We start from the raw sequence: 25,639 nt of genomic DNA, 5'->3' as shown, positions 1-25,639 counted from the left end.
TAGAAAAAAAAGTTTTGATTTGAAAGGGACAGTGGGTAGGTTCTTATAAAATGGAGACTAAGCCATAGGGAAAACAGCTATAGAAGGAATCAGCAAGCCTTTGAACACATCCAAATAAAATTACATAGCACATTTTTATCTAATTATTTATCGTGCACAGAATCCTGAAATAATTCACTTAGAGCAAGGCATTTCTAACATAGATCCAATGTTCCCATGAAGCCTTCATAAACAAAAGCATCTACCAAACTTCTTTCTAACTTTAACGGAGATCGAGTTGTTTGTCCAACATTTTAGACAATTTGTCCTGAGTTTCTTTACTGAAGCGAGAAATTACTAGGTTACAGTTGTGTACTGTATACTTGCGACAAGAACCTCTAAAGGCTTGCTAGAGGAACAGATTATAAAGGTGATCAAAGTTGTTCAGTTTTTAGAGCAGTACTGTTCAGAAATTCAACTCTTCGTGTATACTGTAGAAAGTATACATGAGAAAGTATTTTGCATCAGTCATGTTGACTTGCTGAGTCTAACATGAGAGCATAGTGCCCAATTTCAAATCTACAATTCTACAAAATGTTATTGTTATTCCTGTAGAATAAAATGCATTGTTAGTTAGAACTACACCCCATTTATATCCGACATAATTTATTTGTATCTACAATTTAACAGAGATAATATGCATTTTGCAACAAAAGTTCCTGAAAATGATTTACAACTTACCTTCGAAATGTTACTTGATCGACTTGTTGAACGCCCTGGAGATTTTTCATTCTGTTTTTTAAAAAAATAAGATTTGTTTAGTTTGGACCAAAAAAACTTACAAGTATTATTTTTTCATTTCTCCATTGAGAAGTTCATATAATTGTTTTGTTAATAGATTGTTGACTGGAATTCAGGACATACTTTTAGCAGAGCCCAAGATTTTTTACTTTGGCACTCTTTTAACAATAAATCTTTATACAATATTATAAACTAATTTTTGAAAATCTCTGCAGTTCAGAAGTGGCATCTCATGGTATGGAAAGCTACTGCCCAAGAAAACCAAATGAAAGTTTCCTTTGTTCAAAGAAACTAATTATGCATTTCTCTGGATCCTCATCATTATTTAACAGACTTAACAATTGAGGTAAATGACACAAAAAGAGAACATAAATGGGTAAAAATACCCAAATAAAGAACATGTAGCTTTTACATTGGGGATGTCAAAGAAGAGAAAGCATATTCAGACTAAAATCTCATACAGATATCACAGTTGAAGAAGGATTACTTTAACCACAGTTGAAGAAGGATTACTTTAAGATTATCAACCTTGATGCCAACCAAAACCAAGCATTTAATAGTGTGCCATACCATGTGCACTAATCAAACAGGTGGCAAGAAAGTAGGGGCAGGCAGACACAACACAGGTTTTGTAGACAGTAAACACAGTGTCAGACATAAAGATCTCAAGCGCCTATATACAAATGCACGAAGTCTGGGGAACAAACAGGGTGAACTTGAACTAAGAATACATGAAGGTAAATATGATATAGTTAGAATAACAGAAACTTGGTGGTATGAAACCCATGACTGGAACATACTGGTAGAAGGATACAAACTGTTAAAAAAAACCAGACCCCATAAAAGAGGAGGTGGAGTTGCACTGTATGTAAAGGACCACTATATTGCTACAGAAATGCATGAAACCCAAGATGAAAACCTCCTAGAATTCATATGTTTCAATATAAAAGAAAAAAAAAAGAATGACATGGCCATAGGTGTATATTATAGGCCACCCAATCAAGCACAAAAATTAGATGTCCTTTTTGCCAACCAATTAACAAACATATGCAGGAAACACACAAAAATAGTAATGGGAGACTTCAATTATCAATTAGAAAACTAATTATGCACCAAGTGAGAAATTAAATAAGTTCCTAATCAACCTAGCTGACAACTTTGTTGTCCAAAGGATAACTAGAGGGACAGCCATACTGGACTAACAAACAGAAGAAGTGATAGAGGGAGTTGAAACTGCAGGAACCTTGGGTGAGAGTGACCATGTCATGCTAGAATTCAACATAACACAAACACAAGCAACAAAACATAATGACACCAGAGTCTTGGATTTTAAAAGAGCTGATTTCAATAAACTCAGAGAGAACTTGGGAAAGATTCCATGGATGAAAATCCTAAAGAGGAAAACAACTCAAGAATTTTGGGAAACTCTAAAAAGTATGATCATAGAAGCCCAGACCAGCACAATACCAATGAGAAATAAAAACAAGAAATCCAAGAAGAAACCAGCATGGCTACACAAAGATCTCTCTGGCAAATTGAAAGAAAAAAAGGACGAGTACAAAAAATGGAAAGAAGGACATACAACTAATAGCCAGAATCTGCAAAGATGAAGTCAGGATAGCAAAGGCTCAGAACGAACAAAGACTTGCAACAAAAGTCAAAGATAATAAAAAAGTGTCTTCCAACATATAAATAGCAAGAAAAAAAATCAAGGAAACAGTTGGTCCACTAAAGCGAGAAGATGGCAAGGAAGTAACAGGCAACAGAGAGAAAGCAGAACTGCTTAACTCATTCTTTGCATCTGTCTTCACGCAAAAAGAAACTATAGCTCAACCTACCAAAAACATAGCTCTAAAAGACAGACCAAAAATAAAAGTTAAAATAAGCAAAAAAATAGTAAGAGAACACCTGTCTGATCTTGATGAAAAAAAATCACCGGGGCCTGATGGATTACAACCCAGAGTTTTAAAGGAGCTGGCAGAGGTCATCTCAGAACCACTGCACCATATCTTTCAAAAATCCTGGATCAACAGGGAACTACCAGAGGACTGGAAAAGAGCTGGTGTGGTTCCCATCTTCAAAAAAGGAAAAAAAAAAAACAGACCCAGGAAACAATAGACCAATCAGCCTAACTTCAATACCCGGGAAGATACTGGAAAAGATAATAAAAAAAAACAGATCTGCCAACATCTAGAAACAAGTAAAGTAATAACTAGCAGTCAGCACTGGTTTGTTAAAAACAGATCATGCCAAACCAATCTTATTTCATTCTTCAACACAGTGACTAAATTAGTAGACCAGCAAAATACTGTGAGCGTGATATATGTAGATTTCAGCAAAGCATTCAACAAAGTAGACCACAACCTACTTCTTAGTAAGCTAGAAAAAAATGGAACAGATAGCACCACCACTAGATGGACTCGCAACTGGCTGACAAACCATACTCAACGAGTAGTCCTTAATGGTCTAACTCTACATGGAGGGAAGTAAGCAGTGGGATGCCACAAGGCTCTGTCTTAGGCCCACTACTCTTCAATATCTTCATTAACGACTTAGATGAGGGAATAGAAGGGGAACTTACCAAATTTGCAGATGATACTAAGCTGGCAGGAATAGCTAACACCCAAGAAGATCGGCTCAAGATCCAGATGGATCTTGACAGACTAGAACACTGGGCCATATCTAACAAAAAGAAATTCAATGTAGAGAAAAGTAAACTCCTACATTTAGGCAAGAAAAACCAAAAGTACACATATAGACTGGTTGAAACCAGGCTCAATAGCAGTAACTGTGAGAAGGATCTTGGAGTCTTAGTGGACAACCAGCTAAATATTAGCCAGCAGTGTGCAGCAGCAGCCAAAAAAGCTAATGCAATCCTAAATTGTACTAACAGAGGGATACAATCAAGATCAAGGGAAGTACTAATTCCACTCTATATAGCCTTAGTAAGACCATACCTAGAGTATTCGAGTATTGGTCTAGCAAATGTAAATGGGGCATAGTATCCCCCACTCAATGTGACTGTAGGAGTCCCATGTCAAACTATAGATCACATTGTGACTGTCACTGACCACAAGCTGATGGCATACACCAGTACAGGATCTGATTTTTTTACGTATATAAACTATGCTGCATTTTCATGGTTAGATGGCCTATATATTGGTATTTGAATTTAGATCTTTTAATTTATATTTTATTGTGTTTTATTAATCTAGATGTAATGTTAATGTATATTGCAAGTCCATGTATGATATGCCATACGCTAAACAAACAAATAATTTTATGTTTGTCACATGTTAACAAAGTATTTGTAGAACATAATTCACCATTCCTTTTTAAAATTACTTTCATTCTTCAATAAGTCAGCATCTCCTATATCCCTACTTCAAAATTCTGGAAGCATCAAAGAACATATTCATTTGGTGATGACAATGGTATTGAATCAATAGCCCTATCCATCACCCAGCCAAAATTCTGGATACGATATTTCGATGACATCTTTGTCTTCATCAAATGCTCTCAAATTGAACGAACACACTCAATAACATATTGGGATCAAATTCACAAATGAAGAAGAAACAGACAACAGACTCCCATTCCTTGGTATCGACATAAGGAGCCTAGACAACAGAGAACTGGAAACCTGTGTCTTCTGCAAAACCATGCATATAGACCACATCCTCAGCTTCGCAAGCAACCATACCACCGCACACAAAAGAAGCTGTGTCCAGACCGCATCACCACAACACTAAGAAAAGTGGAAGAGAAATGGCTGCTCAAGGTCTTTCTCCATAATGGCTATCCAAAAAAATTAATATTCCATCACTCAGCACCCAAATCACAACACACCATGCAAAAACTAACCCTACCATAGAAAAAAGGGGTGTTGACAGTCAGAATCCCCCAACTCCAAGGGATAGCAATAGTATACAACAGCCCACAAATCCACAGCTACACTCCACCAGGAATTATCCAGAACCAAAGACAAAATACAGACTGATGAAAGAAACAATGTCATCTACAAAATCAACTTTAACCAGTGCAACCAATTCTACATGAGATAAACATCACTTAAATTAAAAAAACAGGATGCACGAACATCCGCTGACAGCCAAATGCCACAATTCTTAATCTCTACCCACAACGACATTAAACAGCACCAGTTCGACTAGAGCAGAGCTCTCCAAACTTGGCAACTTTAAGACTTGTGGACATAGCTGGCTGAGGAATTCTTGGAGTTGGTCCACAAGTCTTAAATTTGCCAGGTTTGGGGACCCCTGGACTAGAGCAACACAAAAATCATCAGCCATACCACCACTCACCATGCTCATGAGTTCACCAAAGCCTGGCATTCCACAAGCAATTCCATCAACAGACACATTGACCTACATCTGGCCTACGAACTCCTCAGAATCCAAATCAACCACATAGCCAACCAGAGACAGTACCAACCTTCAACCAACTCATGCAATTTTCCCCCCATTCACACACACCAGCAGTTCACCTCCAAACAACCCTGAACGAAATAATCTCCTTATCACAAGAACCATCACAAGGCTCACAGATGACTCATCTCAAGACCTTTCACAAACCCCTCACCTACATCTAAGCCCTTTTAAACAGAACACTGACACTGACATTCCCTAAACTCCACTGAAGATGTTATCTAGTCTGGTAGCGAAACATTTGGAAACCAACCCACAAGCTTGGAGAATGAACCTTCACTTTCATCCTACATCTGAGCTACATATATTCGCCACTATAGCAGACCATATTAATTTAAGAAAAGCATGCAGAAGAAAACTCTGTGAAAGCTACCATTGTATAAAGAAACTTCAAAAGAGAAATCTCCATGGAAAGACATAACATTGGCAGAGTTAATCTGACTCCTTTGCATGAATACACTGTTTTATTCTAGCAACCAATAGTTCCATAGAAAGCCAGCCAAATGTGAAGACTGATTTCATTTATAACAAATGGGAAGAGGACCAGTTGGCAGCAAAAATAGCTGGTGTCAGAAGAAACAAGGTAAGGAAGCTTTGCCTTTGTGGGGACCATATATTATCTATTCCACATCTTTTTCAAAAGCAGGCTCTCTTTTGTAATGTGCATTGATTTAATACTAGATCTTTGCAATGCCATCTGTATCTATTTGGCTTCTCTCTGGCTTACTGGAAATAAATTATTCCAAATTTTAAAATAGTGAAGCATTACTGTTTGTAACAGTTTTTAAAAATCTGACATCTAAATATTCATATTTAGCTTTTGGCAATCTGCACTGTAGTTATACAGTGAAAGAATCTTCACTGGGACATGCTACTAGTCATATAGTAAAGGGAAGTATGGAAAATTCTAGAAAGATTGGTATAATCCAATCTGTTTTACCCTTTTCTTTTTTACTGGATGTATATTGTACAGATTTTAAATTTAATTTGCTTGCCTAATGGCAGAGGATGGTGGAACTTAGTTTTTAAAATGAACAAGTTAGATGGGTAAAAGTGCTATACACTTTCATTCCATGATTACATATCTATTCCAACAAGCATTGGAATTAATCTCTGACACAAATGTTTCTATGGGCTTAGAGGGAACGTTTGTTCTAAAAAGGGTGTAAATCAGTGTCTTGGCCACCTTATGTACATGCAATCCCGAATCAACATTTTAATTTAATTTATTGAGCAGTGGTGGCACAATGGTTGGAATGCAGTACTGCAGGCTATTTCTGCTGGCTGCCAGCAGTCCAGCAGTTTGAATCTCACCAGCTCAAGATTGACTCAGCCTTTCATCCTTCCAAGATCAGTAAAATGAGGGCCCAGATTGTTGGGGACAATAGGCTGACTCTGTAAACTGCTTAGAGAAAGCTGTAAAGCACTGTGAAGTGCTATATAAGTCTAAGTGCTATTGTTATTGCTAACGTTTTTGCTAGCACTCATATGACTACTATTCCTTTAGTAAAAAAAAAAAAAAACTGTATATGCTCCCAACAGTTACAGCAGGTTTTGGTATTTCCATTTCTAAGTCTTTCTATTCCACTGAGGTTTATTGGACTTCCTTTCAGACAAATGTAAATTTTATTTAACCGATTTCCTCATTTTTAATGAGGTAATAGTAAACATAATAAATAAAAAAACATCCACATCCTTATATGTTGTCATCATGTTTCAAATAAGTTGTATGTCAAATGTCCCCATATTTGATATTGCTTTGAGGTTGGCCCCAATCCTCATGACCTTCCTCCAGTGAAGGGTGGGCATCACAGTGGAGGTGGTTGATCAAATAATATGAGATTCCTCCGCTCACCCCCATCCAGCTCCCACCTTCATCTTCACTTAATTGGATTTTGTATTAATTTATGTGTGATGACCCAGGGCATGGCACAAAGGCAACACAGTCAGATAATCAGTAGGAATCCCTTTATTAGCTCCAACTTTGCCCCCAATGTCTTGGTTACCGTCTGGCTGGAGAAAAACTCTCCCAGGAACCTTTGGCTGCTGAGTCAAATCAAGGCAAGATGAGGTAATTAGTCCGTCAGGGCAAGAGAAGGAATTCCAGATGTGAAGGAACGATAGTAATTCAACATTGTTGGGAAGATGCCAGGAACACAGATAACCAAAGTCAACACAAGATAAACACACATTTGTTCCCAGCAGACGCCGCACTCAGCAAGCATCTCTTTTAAACTTCTTTCCCAGGTGTGGCTAATGAAGGGAATCAGGGCCTTTTCCTCCCCCGTAAGCTATTGCTTTCTTCTCAGTTCCTCCCTGCGTGCCTAGGATGAAAAGGGGTTGGGCCTGGGTCTTCCTCTGAACTCCCTTGTTCTACCTCTCTCCTGCTCTACCCAGCCAGACTTTGCCCTTCCTCCAATGGAGCTACTCTCCCACTCCTTGTCAGCTGTTTGTCTTCCTCCTCGGATTCAGACTCCGACAGGGGCATGATATTATGTTTTTAGTTCATATAGTTTTTCTCTTTTATGATTATAAACCTTGAAGTAAGATAGATAACCTATAAAGTTTATAAATAAAAATAAATCAGTAAATATTAATTTGGTATTAAATTGTTTAATATATTTTCTATGACTTAGTGTTGGAAGTATCTTATTTCCAACCAGGAAGAGACAAATTCTTATTGAAATTCATGCCTCTGCTGAGTTGAACAATCAATACCATCATTCTCACCAACATGTTGATTATGCAAGGTAAACGTTGTGATGGTTGTAGCACAACATATTTGGGGGCACCAGATATGGAAGGGCTGTCATATTATTTATGTATTTAACAAATCTAAATGGCCACCAATTCACTTCCAGGACACTTACACATTAAAATTATACAAAGTGAGAAACCCGTAAACACCCTTCACCCCAACCAGCAGCAACAACCATACAATTATTTGTTTATGAGAAGATTTTCAGTTATCTAGGTCATGGTTGTCCCAAGAGGCAACTGGACTTTCTTTGTTTTTCCTTGAAGACATTTCACTTCTCAAAGTGACCATCTACATTAAAATTGAACAGTCCTGTCTCCCAAAAAATTCACAAAAGTTTTGAATTTGGTCATGAATACATACTCAGATGATGATCCAACATGATCTCTGGCCCAGAGGGGGAGAGATAGGACACCACCTATCTCCTGTTTTACAACACTTCAAAAAGATTCCACAGCCATTTCTACTATTCAGGTGACCCTGAAATCACAGATCAACCTCCAAGTGGCCTCAATAACTCTCAGAAAGAATGCTAACAACCAGATGACTGCCAGGAATATAAATTCTTCCATCCCCCACCATTTAATCAGAACTGAAGAAGCTTCTTGGATGAGATGAGAAACATCTTCAGGAAAAGTCCAGTTGCCTTTGGCCCTATGGGCTTTCCTTTGGGAAACACAATTATTTATTTATTACACAAATGATTGCTGATTCATACATGGTGACTTTCACAACATTAAATTTTCACAATGTAAATATATTAGGAAAAAGAATCAATTCCTTCAGGATATTAAAATGTTTTTAATGGAATAATCTAGTTTTCCCTGGTTAAGCATTGTGTGTATGAGCTGGTTTTCTAAAATAATGCAATATATGTATCAACTCATTGGGCAATCGGCAGAACCCTGACAATATTGCATATGTGCTATTTCAGGATATCAGATTTGTGCAGCATAGTGGGCTTCTGGGTGATATTGAATTGGTAAACATCTCTGAAAGAGCAGGGATGGCATTGTGGCATCCCTAGTCTAATTAGCAGAGTTTCTCTGCATTCAAAAAAAAAAAAAGACTACGAGATGACTCCTTTATGAGGCTGCTCCTCATAAAGAGACTTCAAGAAACATTGTTGTTGTGCTTGATTTGTGAATTGAGAGTTTGGGCAATGAGGTCTGTAATGTTTTTCAACCAAGGTTTGAAAAACAACCACTTTCTTAACCACTATTGGATACAAGTAATTTAAAGAAAACTTCAGATCAGCAAAATAAGGGAGAACCACATGGTGAATTGAGTATCTTTCGGAATCAAAGAAGGTGGGGGGAAAAAGAATGATTTTAAATCACTAGCAAAGAGTTTAAGAAGGATTTGATGTCCAAAGGTTAACTGGATAAAGGGAAGCGTAATTTTGAAAAATTAAACTTTGCCAAAAGCAGTTTTGAAAGTACTGGAAATCAAATGGACTCGAGTTTTGTGAAATATGGTTTCTTTAATACAGTCTGGTCACAAACACTCTTGACCACAACCAGATCGGATTCCGACCAAAAAATTCACAAAAGTTTTGAATTTGGTCATGAATACATACTCAGATGATGATCAAACATGATCTCTGGCCCAGAAATTCCTAAAGACGAACATTAGAAGATGCAGAAATCACCAAAGTTATGGAAAGAATTATGGTCATGAACATAGGTTCTAATGTATTAAAGAATACAGACAATTGGTGGATTTTATAAAACAGGGTAATATAAGACAGACTATATGTCTGTAACTATAGAGTGTGAAATAAGATTAAAGTATTAAGGAGAAAAGAGAGGACTGTTAAGACTAACCTATAGAAGGGTGATGAGATATGGATGAATGGAGGTGCTGAAGCTCGCTCTGGGTTTCACGCTATCTCCTCTTGCTGTTGGAGTGACTCTTAGGGGTGCACGCATCTTGTAGAGAAGCGTGCCAGTGTGGGGAGACTCAAGTCACGGTGTGGAAAAGGCGATTCTCATCGCGACGTAGAGAAACCCTGTGGAGACCGACATCAAGAGACTGTCAGTAATGGTGGTCCTAAAGTTTTGATCATCGCATGCAAGAGGAAGCGAGTGAGTGACAGACTGTGGTGAATGAAGAGTGTGAGTGAAAGAATTTGCGATCCTCATTGAGCGTTGAATATTGGAGAACCTTAGTCGGAGTGAAGCCCGAAAACAGCAGCCAAAGCAGATACAAGCAGCAGCGAAAGTGAAAGGGCTCATGAGACGGAAGAGGGTAAGGATGCGAGCAATTGGACAGAGAAGATAAGAGAATCGGAGGGATCTGAGAGACTGACAATAATTGGGGGAGAAAAAAAGAAGAAAGAAAGAACAGCACATTTAATTAAGGGAACTTTGAAAGATTTGAATTGTGGATTTTGGGGAAAATTGGAAGGACGGACTTGAGTTGGGGGGAGATTTGAAGTAAGGAATTAAATAGTCTTATTACAACATTAAATATTCCACGGACGAAACTGAATAATTTACTGGTCTCTTTTTGGATTATTGGACTGGAGCTGTAGTAAGTGGAGAAGATTTATTAAAGAAACAGACTATATGAATTCAAAGATTGACTTGTAAGACTTTTAATCGAAAGGAGAAACGGCTACAGTGGAAAGTGCGGTGAGACAGTGAAATCAGAGACATTACTCAGCAAGTCTGTGCTTCCGGTGCGCTCGGTGAAGGAATCTCGAAGAACTGAACAATTACATTAAGATACTTTAAGCCTTTAAACTTTGTGGATTGCAATAATTATTTCTTGACACCAACTCAACTGATTTTTGAATGTGGTAAACGTAATTTATATATGATTTAATTGATACATTAGTAAATATTGAAGTTTATATTTGGTTATAATACACACAAAAAAGGGAGGTGATAATTTATTAATTATTTAGGTATAGATATTTGATTATAGGCATTGATTATATTGAATGAAATAATTAATTGTGATTAATTGTGATTAATTGTGATTACTACAGATTAACTAATTAATTATTGTATAGCAAAGTTGATATATTTTCATTTAGATTTGTAAGTATTTGAAATACTATTTTATAACACTATTTTGAGATTAGGGATTCTATAGCACATAGATATACAGGTTAATAGTACTTAAATTTAAATAGAAGAATTTGATATATTATTAAGATCTACAAATCCAGGTATCTGATTTAGAAATTAGCTTTAAAATTGTTCTGGAGAATATATTTATTGACAAGCGAGGTTAATCCTGTAACATATCATATTAATTAGCATAGTGGCCATATATAGCTGATACTTCTCAATAGTGAATGTTAATTTGGGACAACATATTTAGTATAATACAAAAACAAAAACAAATTTTACAAGAAATGATCTCTATCACTAACACAACGCTTAAAACTGGAAAGAAGACTTCTTCAATACAAACAACTGCAAGGCCATCACCCTCAGTAATGGCAAAAAGACAATTAAAGAAACTCTACCTGGAGAGAAACAGCATGTCATCATGAATGCCAATATCCAATCGAGCCTTCTTACTTTACAAGAATCCATGCTGAAGCTTCAGGAAATAATGGTGAAAAATCATACCGAAACAAGAGCTGATACAAATGAATTAAAAGAAGAGATGGGGAACTTAAAGGCAGAAATGAAATTAGACATCTTAAAGTTGGATCAAAAAATTGAAACAATACAGCAAGCACTAGAAAGGAATGAATCAACAATAAAGGAGATTGAGAAAAGGACGGAACAAACGGAAAAGAAGCTGGAAATGGTTGGTGAGCAATTAAGAAATGTGAGGAAAAAAATAGACGACTCCTTGGTATATCTGGAAATGGACAAGGCCGCAGCATATCTGAGATTCCAAAATATAATGGAATCTAAAGAAGAGGATTTAGAACAAGTGATGGCCAGGAATATTAGCAGACCTATTAGAAAAAGATAAGGACGATATTCTGAAAGAGTTAGGTGAAGTATATAAAGTGAGCACAAATTACGTAAGACAACATAAACATCCAAAAGAGGTCCACGTGAGATTTGCCAGAAGGAAAGTTTGGGATATTGTATATCAAATTTCTAGAGAAGAAACAATTACATATAAAGGAAAAGAAATCTTGGTGTTTAAACAAATCCCAACAAGAGTGAGAGAGCAGAGGTGAGATTATAAATTCTTGGTGAACCAATTAACCAAAAAGGCATCATATTCAGATGGCTAATCCCAGATGGAATGCTAATCACATGGGAAGAAAGAAAAATTAAAGTAGACTCCATGGGAAAAGCCCACGAATTCTATGAACAATTGGTAGGCCCTGAAGAATCGAGTAGTAGACACGAATTAGAAACGAATTCGCAAGACGACCAAGACTATCAAAAAAATAGAGATGGGAATCATAGGAATTCAAAAAATAAAAAACATCAAGAGAGAGAAGAACCAAAGACGCACAATCAGCCACAAAGAGAGACAGGAGTAACTACAAGACAAAGAGCAAGAGTCAATTAGGTGATGGACGAAGAAAAGAAAATATTATCAATTAACATAAATGGCCTAAACTCTAGAATAAAAAGGAAAGGAATACTAACCAAACTAATTAAACAAAATGCAGATATAATATGTTTACAGGAAACTCATAAGGAAGGAAGGAGAAAAATATCTAGAATGCCCCAAGCTAGGGAATTTGTATACGTCACCAGCAGATTTTAGGAAAAATGGATAGCAGTATATGTGAAAGACGACATGAAAGCAGAGCCAATTTTGACCGACCCCAATGGAAGAATTCTGGTGTAACAAATTTGGATTAAATTAATCCCAATTCTACTAGTGGTAATTTATGCCCCTAACAATAACCAAAAGGAATTTTTTAAACAATTACATGGGAAAATAGTGGAATTAGAGAAAAGGAATATTTGTATCTTGGGGGAATTCAATGCTATTGTGGACCACCAGAAAGATTACAGTAGTGGGGGGCGGGGGGGGGAGAAGAAAAAAAGAAAACGACCAAAAACATGTGAACTAAATTTGATAGACATGTGGAGGAAATTAAACCCTGAAAAAAACAATTTACATTTTACTCTAATCCTCACAAATCATGGACACGAATCGATATGGTGTGGATGAATGGTGAGTTAGTAAATGAATTAAAAGAGATTGAAATTTTACCAAAAGAATGGGCAGATCACAATCTGATTCAGATAGTGTGGAAAGGTAGGAAGAAACCAAGGAAAAGGTGGACCCTAAATACACAGCTAATTAAAGAGAAAGAATTTATGAATAGACTTGAGGAGGAATTAGATTATTTTTTAAAAATAATAATAATGAGGCAACTACGAAATGGAATATTTGGAATACAATGAAGGCAATAATAAGAGGCACAACGATATCATACACCACTAAAAGAAATAAAGAAAAATATGCTCAACAAAATAAATTAGAACAAAGAATCAAAGAATTAGAAATTCAGCTGCAAAACACCCCAAAAGATTGTAAAACACATGGTTGCGACACATTATGGCCTCACCCCACAGTGCTTCAGGCAAACCTGAATCGGATAACATAGTGTGAGCTATGTATCTTCCAGTGAAGATACGTAATCATCATAACTTTCATCCAATGAGGAAAGAATGATATAAACCTTATGCAGCTCTGAAAAAATCAGTTCCTTTTCATGTAGCTGTTGAAAAGTTCTTTTCATGAAGTTCAAATGAGCTAACATACCTCCACCTTTCAGAAGATGTGCTCTAAACAGTTTACATGTAAGATGTATGTGTGCACCTACACTGTCACGAACATAAATCCTCTTCAATGAGGAGATTCTGCCAAAATATTGCTACAACTTTAAAAGCACAACTATAATGATGTAGGAAAATACCCGAACAAAGCTGAATACCATACATACATACTGTACATACATACATATATATATTACATACTCTCTCACATACACGCACACTCACTCACACACAAACACATACATATATGTATTAATCACAGTCTGTTTTGAATATATAGTGGAAAGAGTATCAGTCAGAATAAAGCTGGAAGGGACCTTAGACCTAGTCCAAACACCAGCTCAAACCACTTCAGATAGATCCAGTCTTTTCTTTAAAACTTCCAGTGATGAAATACCTACAACTTCTAAAGGCAAGCTGTTGTTGAAAAGGATTGAAATTTATACAATATTGTTACAGTCTTAAGGAAAAAAAATTATAAAAAGATGTACTGTTGGTAAATGATACCCGAAAAAAATATACTTTATATTTTTGTTGAAAAGGTGACAAATAAGCGTTATTTTATCATGCTTGGTGAATATCCAAAAAAGCTGGGAAATTATTTCTTTCATTTCTGTAGAACTCAATAAGTGACTTGAGAGACAGGTTAAAATGTGATTGTTCTTACAGTGAAGAAAACCAGAAGCGACTTATCTTCTATATCTTTCTTTAGAAAGAAGAGAGTATTTGAAGCTCAGCATTAGCTGTGAGATCCTTGGTGTTCTCAGAGTTTTGTGGTTTTCTTGCAGGTGCTTCAATACTAAACTAAGTAACATAATCAGTGGTAGAAGAGAGTGGGATTTTGCTCTCAATATATATTCTAATGGTTTGTCCTGTGTCAGTGGGATCTTGGTGATTCTTTGGTTGGACTTTTTACTGTTAGCTTGTTTGGAATTTCGTTGATTGAGGTATGGTTTGCTTCATGATTGTTTGTCTAAAGTTAGTCTTTACTTTAATCTAATCTCTACTCATTTGAATTGCTGGTGCAGAGGTGTTTAGGTCTTTTTGGTATGTGGTATGTGAATAGTGTTTGCCTTAGTGCCTCTTAATGGCCAATTAGTGCCAAGCTTCTATGAATTTTCTGGCATTGGTAACATTATCTATTTGGAATGTTTCTCCATTGGTTGACAAGCTGCCTACCTGCCATAAATATTTTTAAACATAACTTGGGCAAATTGAAAACCATTTAAGAATTGACACATTATATGTATTTGTGTACAGTCTTTACATCTAAAGTGTATGATGAAAGGTAAATGCAAATAACGCTTCTTTCCCCATTCATGGCTTGTGAAAGCTATTTATTATGATCAAACATTGACCTGACTTTCCATTAAGATGCTGCATTTACAGAGCTATTTCAGCAAATGAGTCACATAAGCAAACTGCATGCTGATCTCCATGGCAACCAGGTTATAGACTCTACCAATATAACTACAAAATCCAAGGTTACTCCTTCTGTACAGTTGGAATAAATGTAAAGAAAGGCTTAAAACTTCAATGATTAGCAATTCATTGTGAGATTAGCTTTAATAACAAGATGGCTACAGTTGAAATGTCATTACATGAAAGATTAAGACACTCTATTACAGAAAATGTAACAGAAGTACATCATTGTAGTTTGATTCTTTAAGATAATTTCAATATTTGCAATCAAGGGAATATAATTAAATTAAAATCTTTCTAATAGATAAATTATAATTCCAGTAATGTAGACTGTTATGCATTAGTAAATCCTTTTTTTTAACATTACTGATTTTCAAAAACATGAAATTAAAGGATAAACAGACAGAGGAAAAAATAATAGAACGGAAATATAGGTACAAAAAGGAATAAACAGTAAAGAAAATAGAAAAAGAATGATTTCTGACCTTTTCCGGTTCAGATATGGATAAAAAGCTTAATAAAAGTTAACATTTATGTTAAAAGTTACTAAAGTTAACATTTGATTACATTATTTCTTGTCATGCAGGGAAATTCACTGGAGAATGCAGTCATGTTTGGAAGAATCAATAGTAAAAGGAAAACAGGCCGACAAAGAACATGTTGGTAGGATACTATCAAAGGTGACACCAGCCAGAGCATAGAAAAAGTCAAAGAAATAATGCCAGATTGGAAAATATGGAGAGATCTGGGCCATAGAATCACTAAGAGCCAGACATGATTGAATGGATAACATCATCATCATCACATTATTTCTTTTTCCCATGTAATTCTAATCATGAGATCCAAAAATCAAAATTCCATTTCTTTCTGTTTCTTGCAAAAATTTCAAGTTGTTCAATTTTCCAAATTGAAACAAAAATAAACTCTTTCCTTTTCATCAAGGCTATCAATTTTTTTCCAATTCCACCAGCTTCATTCCATCGTAGTATTTGTGCATCTTTCAACTTTGGTGCACATAAAAGTCTTGCTGTTGTTACAACACATAAAAGGAAAGTTCCATGCGATGCTTCCCTTTGTCAGTTAAACCCAAAATAAGTGTTCCTGGTTTCAATTGTATGTTTACTTTTAAAACCTTTGTATCAAAATACATACTGATCACTTGAATGTCCACCAAAGATGAAAAAAAAACCACCTTTAAGTTATATTTCCAACAAATATTTGAAATTCCTTTATACATTTTTGACTTTTTGTCCAGTGTGATATACTAGTGATATATCATTCAATATGGTAAGAAAATATGCAACAACCTGTAGTTTCCCTATAATCAGAATTTTCTAATTTCTTCTCAGTTGACTGGAAACCATATGAGCAAAGCAAGCTTGTAGTCTAGTAGTGTGAATCTATTTATGCTTGTCATTAATCTTCCAGTGCACTACTGAGGAAATGGTAGATGTTTTATATTAAAGGAAGAAATGTTTTATATTAGGATGAGAAAAATGGAGAATTCCCAGAAATATTTTGTTTTTCTCCAAAACTGTACTCATTGGAATGGCTAATCCAAGCTTTTAATCCAAAGCTTTTACATATTTCTTTAAGTGTGTATCTTCTAGAAATATACCAATTATATGTCCAAACTGCCATATACCGTTTTCTAGAAGAGATTTCCATAATCATGATACCTTCTACCAATTTGAATTAGCTTTTTGCAAACGAAAATATATGCAGTTAAATGACAGGAAATTACAATATAATAGCAGAATCTCACATCATGATTTTAAATTTACAAAAGAAATCACAATAAGTGATTTCACAGTAATGTGGACCAATATGAAGCATTTTTTAAAACAAATTTTATTCAGTTTTTCACATTAAAAACAAAAATCTCTTTTTAGTGGACAACATATTTCCGGGTCATCACCTTTACATACAAATATGACAACAATTATACATTCTTATATGCATACTAAAGTCTATTATTACCTTTTCCATTCCAAATTTTCAGTAAGGAGAGAAACAAACACATTAATTCTAGCCTCTTTCATTAATCTCAATCGAAACATCTTTTTGTTTCATTTCAATTATTTCAAATATAATCCTTTAATATTTATTTTAAAAATAAAGATAAACAATATGTTTGCATAATAATAATAATAATAATAATAATAATAATAATAATAATAATAATAATAATAATAAGTTACCAATGTCTCTCCTTGCTTTTAATAGTCTATATTAACTTATTAATTTAGTTGGTTCTTTAGTCTGTTATATTCCCTTTCCATTACACATTCTTTTTATAAAATCTAGATTAATACAAATTTTAACACTAAAAAAAAAGTATAGGTTTCCCCCTTTTTCCTTTTTTGAGTGTGACACCTCAATGATTAAAATATACCTTTATTCCCTCATCTTGATTCCCAATAAACCATTAATTTTAAGAATAATAACCATTCCATCTTTTCATTTGGATTCCGCAGCATATTTCCCCCCCTGATTTTTAATAAGAACTATCATTATCTATATCACCCTATTTTCTAAATATTTTTAATTGCAGAAATATTCTTACTACCTCTTGTCACCCTGCAGAATCCCCTTTTTAAGTCATCAACCATTATCTCTGAAAAAACAATTTCTTTTCAACATTTTACTATTTCCGTATTTCTTTATTTCATGCACCTGTTTCTTACTGCTTCTCCACCCCCGCTTTTCCCCATATCTTTTCTCATTCCAGTTTATATCCCTCTCTTTCTTAATATCTTCCTTTCCCCTTTACTGTTGGGTCTTTCTGCCTTTCCCAACTTTGCAGGTATTCCCACTTTTGATTGCCTTCTTAAATCTCAACTTTTTAGCCTTCCTTCTTTCCCCACTTCTTTGTAGTGTTCTTTGTGTTAATTGTCTATTTAAGATGTCTTCTCCTTGAGTTGACTCCTCCTCCTCTGAAGCTCTTCCTTTTTTGTTCTTCAATCACCATTTCCATTCTTTCTAACACAGAACAAAGTGATTCACCTCTTTCCTGTAGTAATTCTCTCATATTTTTAAGTTCCATTTTTAATTCCTGAAGAGATATCATCATTACATACTCTTATATTTTATGATTGTTAAAGTCCACAAAAAAAACCCACTTTTACTTTCCTTCTTTCAATTTCCTAAAGTTCTCAATTATTCCAGACCTGGGTCTATATCAAAAACATCAATCAATCCCACAGTCAGTCTTTCCTTGCTTTTTCTTTATTCTGGTTCTGCTTTCACTTTCTAAGATTCTTATTTTGTTTCAATATTTCTTTAAGGTTATATCCACACAAGTTCATTCAGAAACAGGATGCTTTCCATTTTGTTTGAGCTCAAGTTTTTGTCAAAAGGTGGCACTCTCCTTTATACAAAGTCTTCACCTTTTCCCCCTATTTTTTTATTTAGGGTTTTTCAAACCTCAATATTCCAGCACAGTCCAGTCTCCAATTTGTAAAGTTTATTGTTATTATTTTTTAACAATTTTAAGTCCAGCTTTATTTTAGGCCTGTTTATTGCCAAGATATTTTAGTCCAATTTAGTTAAATCTTTAGTTCCAGCTTCTCCCTTTCCCGGTTCAAAGCCCCGCTTAGCTGTCAAAAATATTTTCTTTTTTTTCCCCTGTCCCTTTGTAATTTCACTGTTCACTTTTCTTTTCTTAAAAATTCCATGTTACCTTAATCCCGAGGTACTTTTGTTTAGTTGTATTGCCCAGTTGTCCTGATTCAGATGTTATCCACCTCTTTCTTCCCTCCTGCACAAATCTTAATCCAGCTGAATCCTCTTCTTCGGGGTGGCCATTTTAAACCACCGCTGCAGTCATCTTCGGGGCAAAAAAGATCAAGCCCAGGGTGGGAGATGCGGCTCCCCTCAACCTGGCTTGCGGCTTCACCTTACTTCACTGCCCCTCCAAGGCAGCTTCAGCCCTTAATCGTCATAATCGGGGCTCTCCAACGAAAGAGCATGGACTATAGCTGCAGAGAATCGTGATCTACGGTCCGTCAGTGAGGAGGCTCTGCCTTCTTCCCCCAATATGAAGCATTTTTATACACCCTGAATGGAATCCAGTAGTAGAGGCAGGCAAGTAAGAGCAGTAGAAAAGCAAAAATCCCATCTGTTCTGTTGTAGGGGGGGAAATAGCAATCTTCTGTAATATGATCCAAAGTAATAGTTTCTTTATTAAATATCCTAAAACAATGACCACTGGATTCCTAACCAAACTGAGAGCCACAAAAATAGATTAATACAAGATTATATAGCAGACAAAAAAGTCTCAATAGACATGAATAAATATTTGTATTTGCATAAACAGGAAAAGACCCAACTCTATATTGGTAATAAGGTTGTGAACCTGACCCAGCCTTAAGGATGTCACCTTAGTCTTGTCATTAATCCTGATTTCCACACTTTTCCATTTTACAATGTTAATTTTTTCCATGTTGTTTTAGTTGCGAAGTAATGTCTCACCCATCGCGACTCCATGGACAACATTCCTTCAGGCTTTCCTGTCCTCTACCATCCCACAGAGTCCATTTAAGCTCACGCCAACTGCTTCAGTGACTCCATCCAGCCACCACATTCTCTGCCATTTCCTTCTTTCACCCTCAATCGTTCCTAGCATTAGGCTCTTCTCCAGTGAGTCTGGAGTGAGTGAGACTTTGTTCTCCCCAAAATGCAAGTTTGCACTTTAAAATTTGAAGTTTTCCTGAGATGTGGAAGATTATCTATCTTCCACATCTCGGGAAAACTTCAAATTTTACAGAATCAAAAGACATTCTGAATTCCAAAAACTTTCTTAGTTCTATCAAAATTTCTGTGGACAAAGTAAAGATTATTTCAACATAAAAAAAATCAAAGTCTTAATTAAGCATTGGTGAAAATATTGACTGTAGAAGTGAAGTCATCATTTATAGAGGAAAACAAAAATAGCACATCCACAGTTGTATTTATCAGACCCGAAGCTATGAGCACATAACATTTCTTGATATTTGTTTGCTAACAAAAATATCAAATCAAAGGTAGTTCTTTAACCTCCTGGTTTTATGAATTTCAATGAGGCAAAAGCCATAAGCCAGTTAGACACACTTGAAAACACCGTAATATGAAAAGAGCAAGTAGAATGATCTAGCCGATTTCAATTGGACCTTGAACAGTAAGTTCTTATAATAATAATAAAGGGAATAAATTCTCTTATTAGGAACACTTTAGCCACAACAATTTGATATCAAAATACATCAAATGCCAATACTGTAATATCAAAGATAAGCATCAGTTCATTGCAAGAAACAAAGAATATATAGCATGACTGCAGTTATAACTCAATACCTGGGATGCAAAATCAACGAAGAAGCAAAAAAGCCAAGTAGTGCACTACCAATATGGAAGATCAGGCCGGAAAATAAGATCACCATGTTAAGATGAGATGCAACCAAGCTAGAATAGATGAGATAAAAGAAACTGAAGACCAAAGAACACCTGATCAAGAAATATCACATAAAACAAAGAAGATTAAAGAAGTATAGGAAATAATAAAGCAGAAATAATAAAGAAACTATAGCCAAGAAGATCAATAGATATGAAGTGCAAATTGCATATTATAGGCAGAAATGCACTTTCAGTATAAAAGACACACATATCAATAAAACTGATTGCAAGATTTTTTAATGTTAAGTCAAAGTATCAGTTAATAATCCCTTATATGTATGCTGTAACTGAATGTACAGTATAATTGAATAAAATGTAATGCGTACCTGTTATATTTCCAGTAATATTTGAACAGTAAAAGTTAGTTTTTCTCTTGTTCTCTTCTGAGGAATACCCATCTGAACTAAGCAATTACTATTGACTATTTAGCATACAGCAATAGCACTTAAGACTTCTATACCACTTTACAGTGCTTCAGTCTTCTCTAAGTGGTTTACAGAGTCAGCATCTTGCCTCCAACAATCTGGACCCTCATTTTACCGACCTTGAGGATGGAAGGCTGAGTCAACCTTGAGCCTGGTGAGATTTGAACTGCCAAATTGCAGTTAGGCAGCAGGCAGCAGGCAGCAGAAGTACCCTGCGCTACTACACTCTAAACACTGCACCACCCTGGCTTATTCAAAAGTTTTGTTTGTTTCAATGGTTTAGACAACCGTTTGTCTAAAATGGTAGAGGGGAGCGTTCTCCAACATTTCTGCGTTGGCAACCTGGCATTAGGGAGATGCTTTTGGGGGGGCATTTCCACTTACAGCTTGACTTGTAGGTGCAGTGGATGCTTGTGCAAGTGGGACTGCGTGTGTGCTGACCCGCCACTCACATGGCCTGGTAGCAAATAGACCCATGACCCGATAGTGGATTGTAGCCCACGGGGTTGGAATCCCTGTTAGGGTCTCCTGTTTGAGCGGTGGGTTGAAGTAGAAAACCTTGAAAGTTCCTCCCAACTGTTATTTTTATTCAATATGGGGTTTAAAATCTATGAATATATAAATGATGTAATAGTTTGACATGAAAGATTGAGAGACCTGAGCGAAGGAGAATGAGAAGTTCTGAATGTAGTGATGTCAGAATGGAGAGGAGAAGAAACGATATAGTATTAAAAAAAGACAACTGTGGGAAGAAATAGTTCAAGTTCTATATGAAAATATCCTTTTTAAGATAGATTACTGGAAAGTGGATGTGTCAAAACTCAACAAATGATCTGGAAATGAACACCTAGGGAAACAAATCTCATTATTTAGATTTATTAAGAAAAGACAATGCAAGAATTCCAACCAGTATTCTTGTGTGTGATTAATTTACATACAGTAGAGGCAAAGTCTATGTAACTATCTTCTTTATCATTTACTCCATTTTTTTTTAAAAAAGGATGCAAAAGTAGACAAGCATGTACTGTATTTTGCCAGTGGAAAATATAAGATAGCATCTATAGAAAAATGATGAGGTTAAAGAGGTGGTGAAGGAGAAAAAAAATGTACGTGTGATAAAGACTGCTGTACAAAATGGATCAAAGGAATACACTGTATGCAAAGAAAAAAAGATTGCAAAGAATGTAGTCAAAAGAAGCAAGTAAGAACAGCATGCAAGAAAAGGTCAAGATGCTGGTTGGAGAAATGTGATCAAAGCCCTGCCATGTTGCATGTGACATCAGTGCGTGTATAAAGAGTCAGGACTTTGATTGGAGTGCCATATGTATAATCTTTACTTCTTTGTTTACATGTTTTACCCAACCTATAGACACAATTGAGAACCACAGAATGAGAAAATTTAAACTGGTTTTGATGGAATCAAATAAAAGGTAAACAAAGATTTTGAATGAGGGTGAGAACAGCTAAGCATCTCCAATGAATCAATACAATGAAAACAAAACAATGAAAGTCATCTATCTATCTATCTATCTATCTATCTATCTATCTATCTATCTATCTACCTACCTACCTACCTACCTACCTACCTACCTATGTATCATCTATCAATGTTTTCTGACAGTGAGAAAAATCAACCAATGGAACAGAAGTTTCCCTTGGAAGTTGTGGGAGAGCCATCACTTGAGACCTTCAAGAAGAGCTTGGACTGCCATTTGTCAAAAATGGTGTAGGGTCTCCTGCTTGGGTGGGTGGGGTTGGACTGGATGACCTATAAGATACCTTCCAACTCTGATTATCTGTTATCTGTTATCTGTTATCTATCTATCTATCTATCTATCTATCTATCTATCTATCTATCTATCTATCTATCTATCTATCTAATTGATTTCTATAGCCACCCATCTCAATAAATGACACTGGGTAGCTTACAGTTTAAAAAAATAATTAAAATACTAAAACATTTTTAAAACAATAAAACTAACAAATATCCAAATTAATTATACATAGTAGCCAAGATTTTTGACCAGTTAATAACAGAGTCAGGAGATGGGATTTTAACACATTCAGCACCTATGCACAGGACCATACCCAGGCATTTAGGTCCTTATGAAAGGCTAACAGGGTTTGGGGGTGGAGTTTCTAATCTCCAAAGGCAGAAAGTTCCATAGGAAAAGAAGGATTCTGCTCAATCTAGTTGGAGAAAGGTGATCCTTCAAGTATCCTCGTCCCAAGCCATTTACAGCTTTAAAGGTAACCATCAGCACCTTTGCACATGGAAACGAAGTGGTAACCAATGGAGTTCATGCAGCAGTGGTGTTACGTGTATTGTGTATCTGGTACCATTTACTACCCACCTAGCCACATTGTGCACCCCTTGAAGGTTCTGAAGAATCTTCAGGGACAGCTCCACGTAGAGCATATTACTCTATTTGCACTCAGGGGAGAGTGCAAAAGCATGAATCCAGGTGAATCGAATAGATTTGTATGGGAAAGGCAGCGATATGTTTATTAGTTTATTAATTGTACTTGGGAAATGTTTCGTAGAAATGATTGAAAGGATAGAAGAGGTGACAATGAGCAAAATACGGTAATTTCATTACGGCTTCATGTGTGCCATATTTTCTGTTATTCAACATTTAACTGAGATATGCATGAATGTGAGAAGGGAGGGTTTTATTTTTGCTGATTTGGAAAAAAAAAGCAGGATAAAATAAAAAGCTTTAAAGTATGGGCTATTTCAGATGATTGTTAATTTCTGAATGTGGTAGAAGTGGTATAAAGTAGAAGTCGGGTGAAAAGAAGAATCAATGGAATGTTTGTAATTGTTCAACATTAAGCAGAAAATAAGACAAGGATGCAGTATATCCACCTGATAGTTTCCTGTATTTATGAAGACATGTATAAAGAATGCTTATTATGGTTTTATAGGTGTACTGTTGGGAATATAAATATAAACAAACATATATTTTAAATGCAATGTTATGTTATTGGCTAAAAACATAAAAAACCATAATGAATGTTAGAAGAAACAGAATTATGTGATGAGATGAGTGATGATATTTTCATTCCTAATAAAGGCCCAAATAGGTTACTTCACTAAATCTATTTTACATGGAGATATATGAAAAATAAAGGATAGAAATAAATTGTGCCTTTCTGATTATCTAAAATTCAATTATCTCTACAGTTATTAATAGGATTAATATCTGATAAAGCCAGCATGCTGGCATCAAAACCAGGGGATTATGAATTCTAGTTGCTCCTAGCAGGGCCAGTCACTCTCTCAATACAACCCACTTCATAGGGTTGTTATATATGAACATTCATATAAAAATATTGAAAATATTAATTTAATTTGATGAAAGTGTTAATTTCTTAATGACCACATAAAACCATGCAATATTTTTGCAAGTGTTAATAAATGGTATAGTGTTATCTTTTCAGTTATCCAAACTAATAGGCTTTCTCTAATAGTTTCCATTTCAAGTAACCCATCATCTTGGTTTTTAGCTTTTCTATTTAACTCTCCTAATTTTAAATGCCTTGTATTATTGCATTTATTTTATTGTAAGCTACCTAGAGTCTTCATATCAGTGAAATAGATGGCATTAAAAAATAAATAAACTAGATAATTACCCTCCCTGCTTAACTTTCAGCAGAGATGAGGTTGGACAAGTGTTGTTCCTATTGAAACACTATCATATATGTTTTATTAAGAAATCATTATAGCCATATAAACTATAAAAATGATGCAAGGGTTGACCTGAAAAAAGCCTTTATTCCAGGGGTGTCAAATTCACATCGTCATGGCAGTGTCATGTGATGTATCAGGACTTTTTTCTTCTTCACTAAACCAGGCGGGGCGTGGCCATCACATGACACATCCAGCTCATGGGCCAGAACTTTGACAGCCCTGCTTTATTTAATAAAGTTTATAAATTTTATTAATTTTTATGCATTCTAGAACTTTGTCTCCTTTTTCACTAGTTCTTACAAATGCGATCCATGTGTATGTACGTACTCAGATATGTCTCTGTATATATTATACAATTTGGCAACATCGTTTAACTTTTTCATGACAGACCATCTTCTGTAACTAGCAATAACCTCCAAGGTCTCTCCTGCAGATCATAAATACTTGACTAGCAGTTTTTCACAAAGCCCTGTCCCCTTCTGTTTATTAAATCTTTAAATATAAATACTATCTTTAAATATTTTAAATGATCAATAAATTCAAAGTCTTCCCTAAATGTTTATTTTACTTTGTTGTCAGAAATTTTTATCTAACTTTTCCCCAAATCCCCAAATAATTAAAAAGAAGTGACAGAAAGCATTACATTGTTCATTTTGCCTAAAGGCCGTTAGCAGGTACCCTTTGTTCTCGGGTAGCAAATTACATTCAGCTTTCTCTCATCTCTGTTAAATGAGTAATAAAAGTCAAGTTCTAACACAATGCCTGGGACTTGAGGAGTAACAGCGTAAAAAGCAAGGAGTAAAAATGTAAAAATCAGTTGAAGCAGATGCTAACAATTACATCTAAGCTTTTGGAAAGACATGGAAGAAGAAAAAGGGGAGAAAGACCTACACACTTTATAACAGAATATCAAAACTAAGGATGATCAATAACTACAAAATTATTCTTGTCTGGTACCAAGA

At 35.4% G+C, this 25,639-nt stretch overlaps 1 protein-coding gene across 4 annotated transcripts in view; it reads right to left on the bottom strand.

The window, feature by feature from the left end:
• MARCHF1 (membrane associated ring-CH-type finger 1) overlaps positions 1-25,639 on the bottom strand; it is a 140,034-nt gene that overhangs the window by 70,172 nt on the left and 44,223 nt on the right. For 3 of the 4 annotated variants that reach the window (XM_087936666.1, XM_087936667.1, XM_026699953.2), the window contains one exon: positions 721-771. The exons of the other annotated variant lie outside the window; for it this stretch is intronic. In XM_087936666.1, the coding sequence (XP_087792792.1) occupies positions 721-771 (51 nt within the window). The remainder of the gene's footprint in view (positions 1-720; positions 772-25,639) is intronic. 4 annotated transcript variants of the gene reach the window in all.

This window comes from Pseudonaja textilis, chromosome 6, assembly GCF_049901715.1.
Source record: "Pseudonaja textilis isolate UNSWEBS1 chromosome 6, rPseTex1.2, whole genome shotgun sequence".
NCBI classification, from domain to species: Eukaryota; Metazoa; Chordata; class Lepidosauria; order Squamata; family Elapidae; genus Pseudonaja; species Pseudonaja textilis.
Note: the sequence above shows the minus strand (reverse complement) of the source record. Positions and strands in the feature narration are given on the sequence as shown.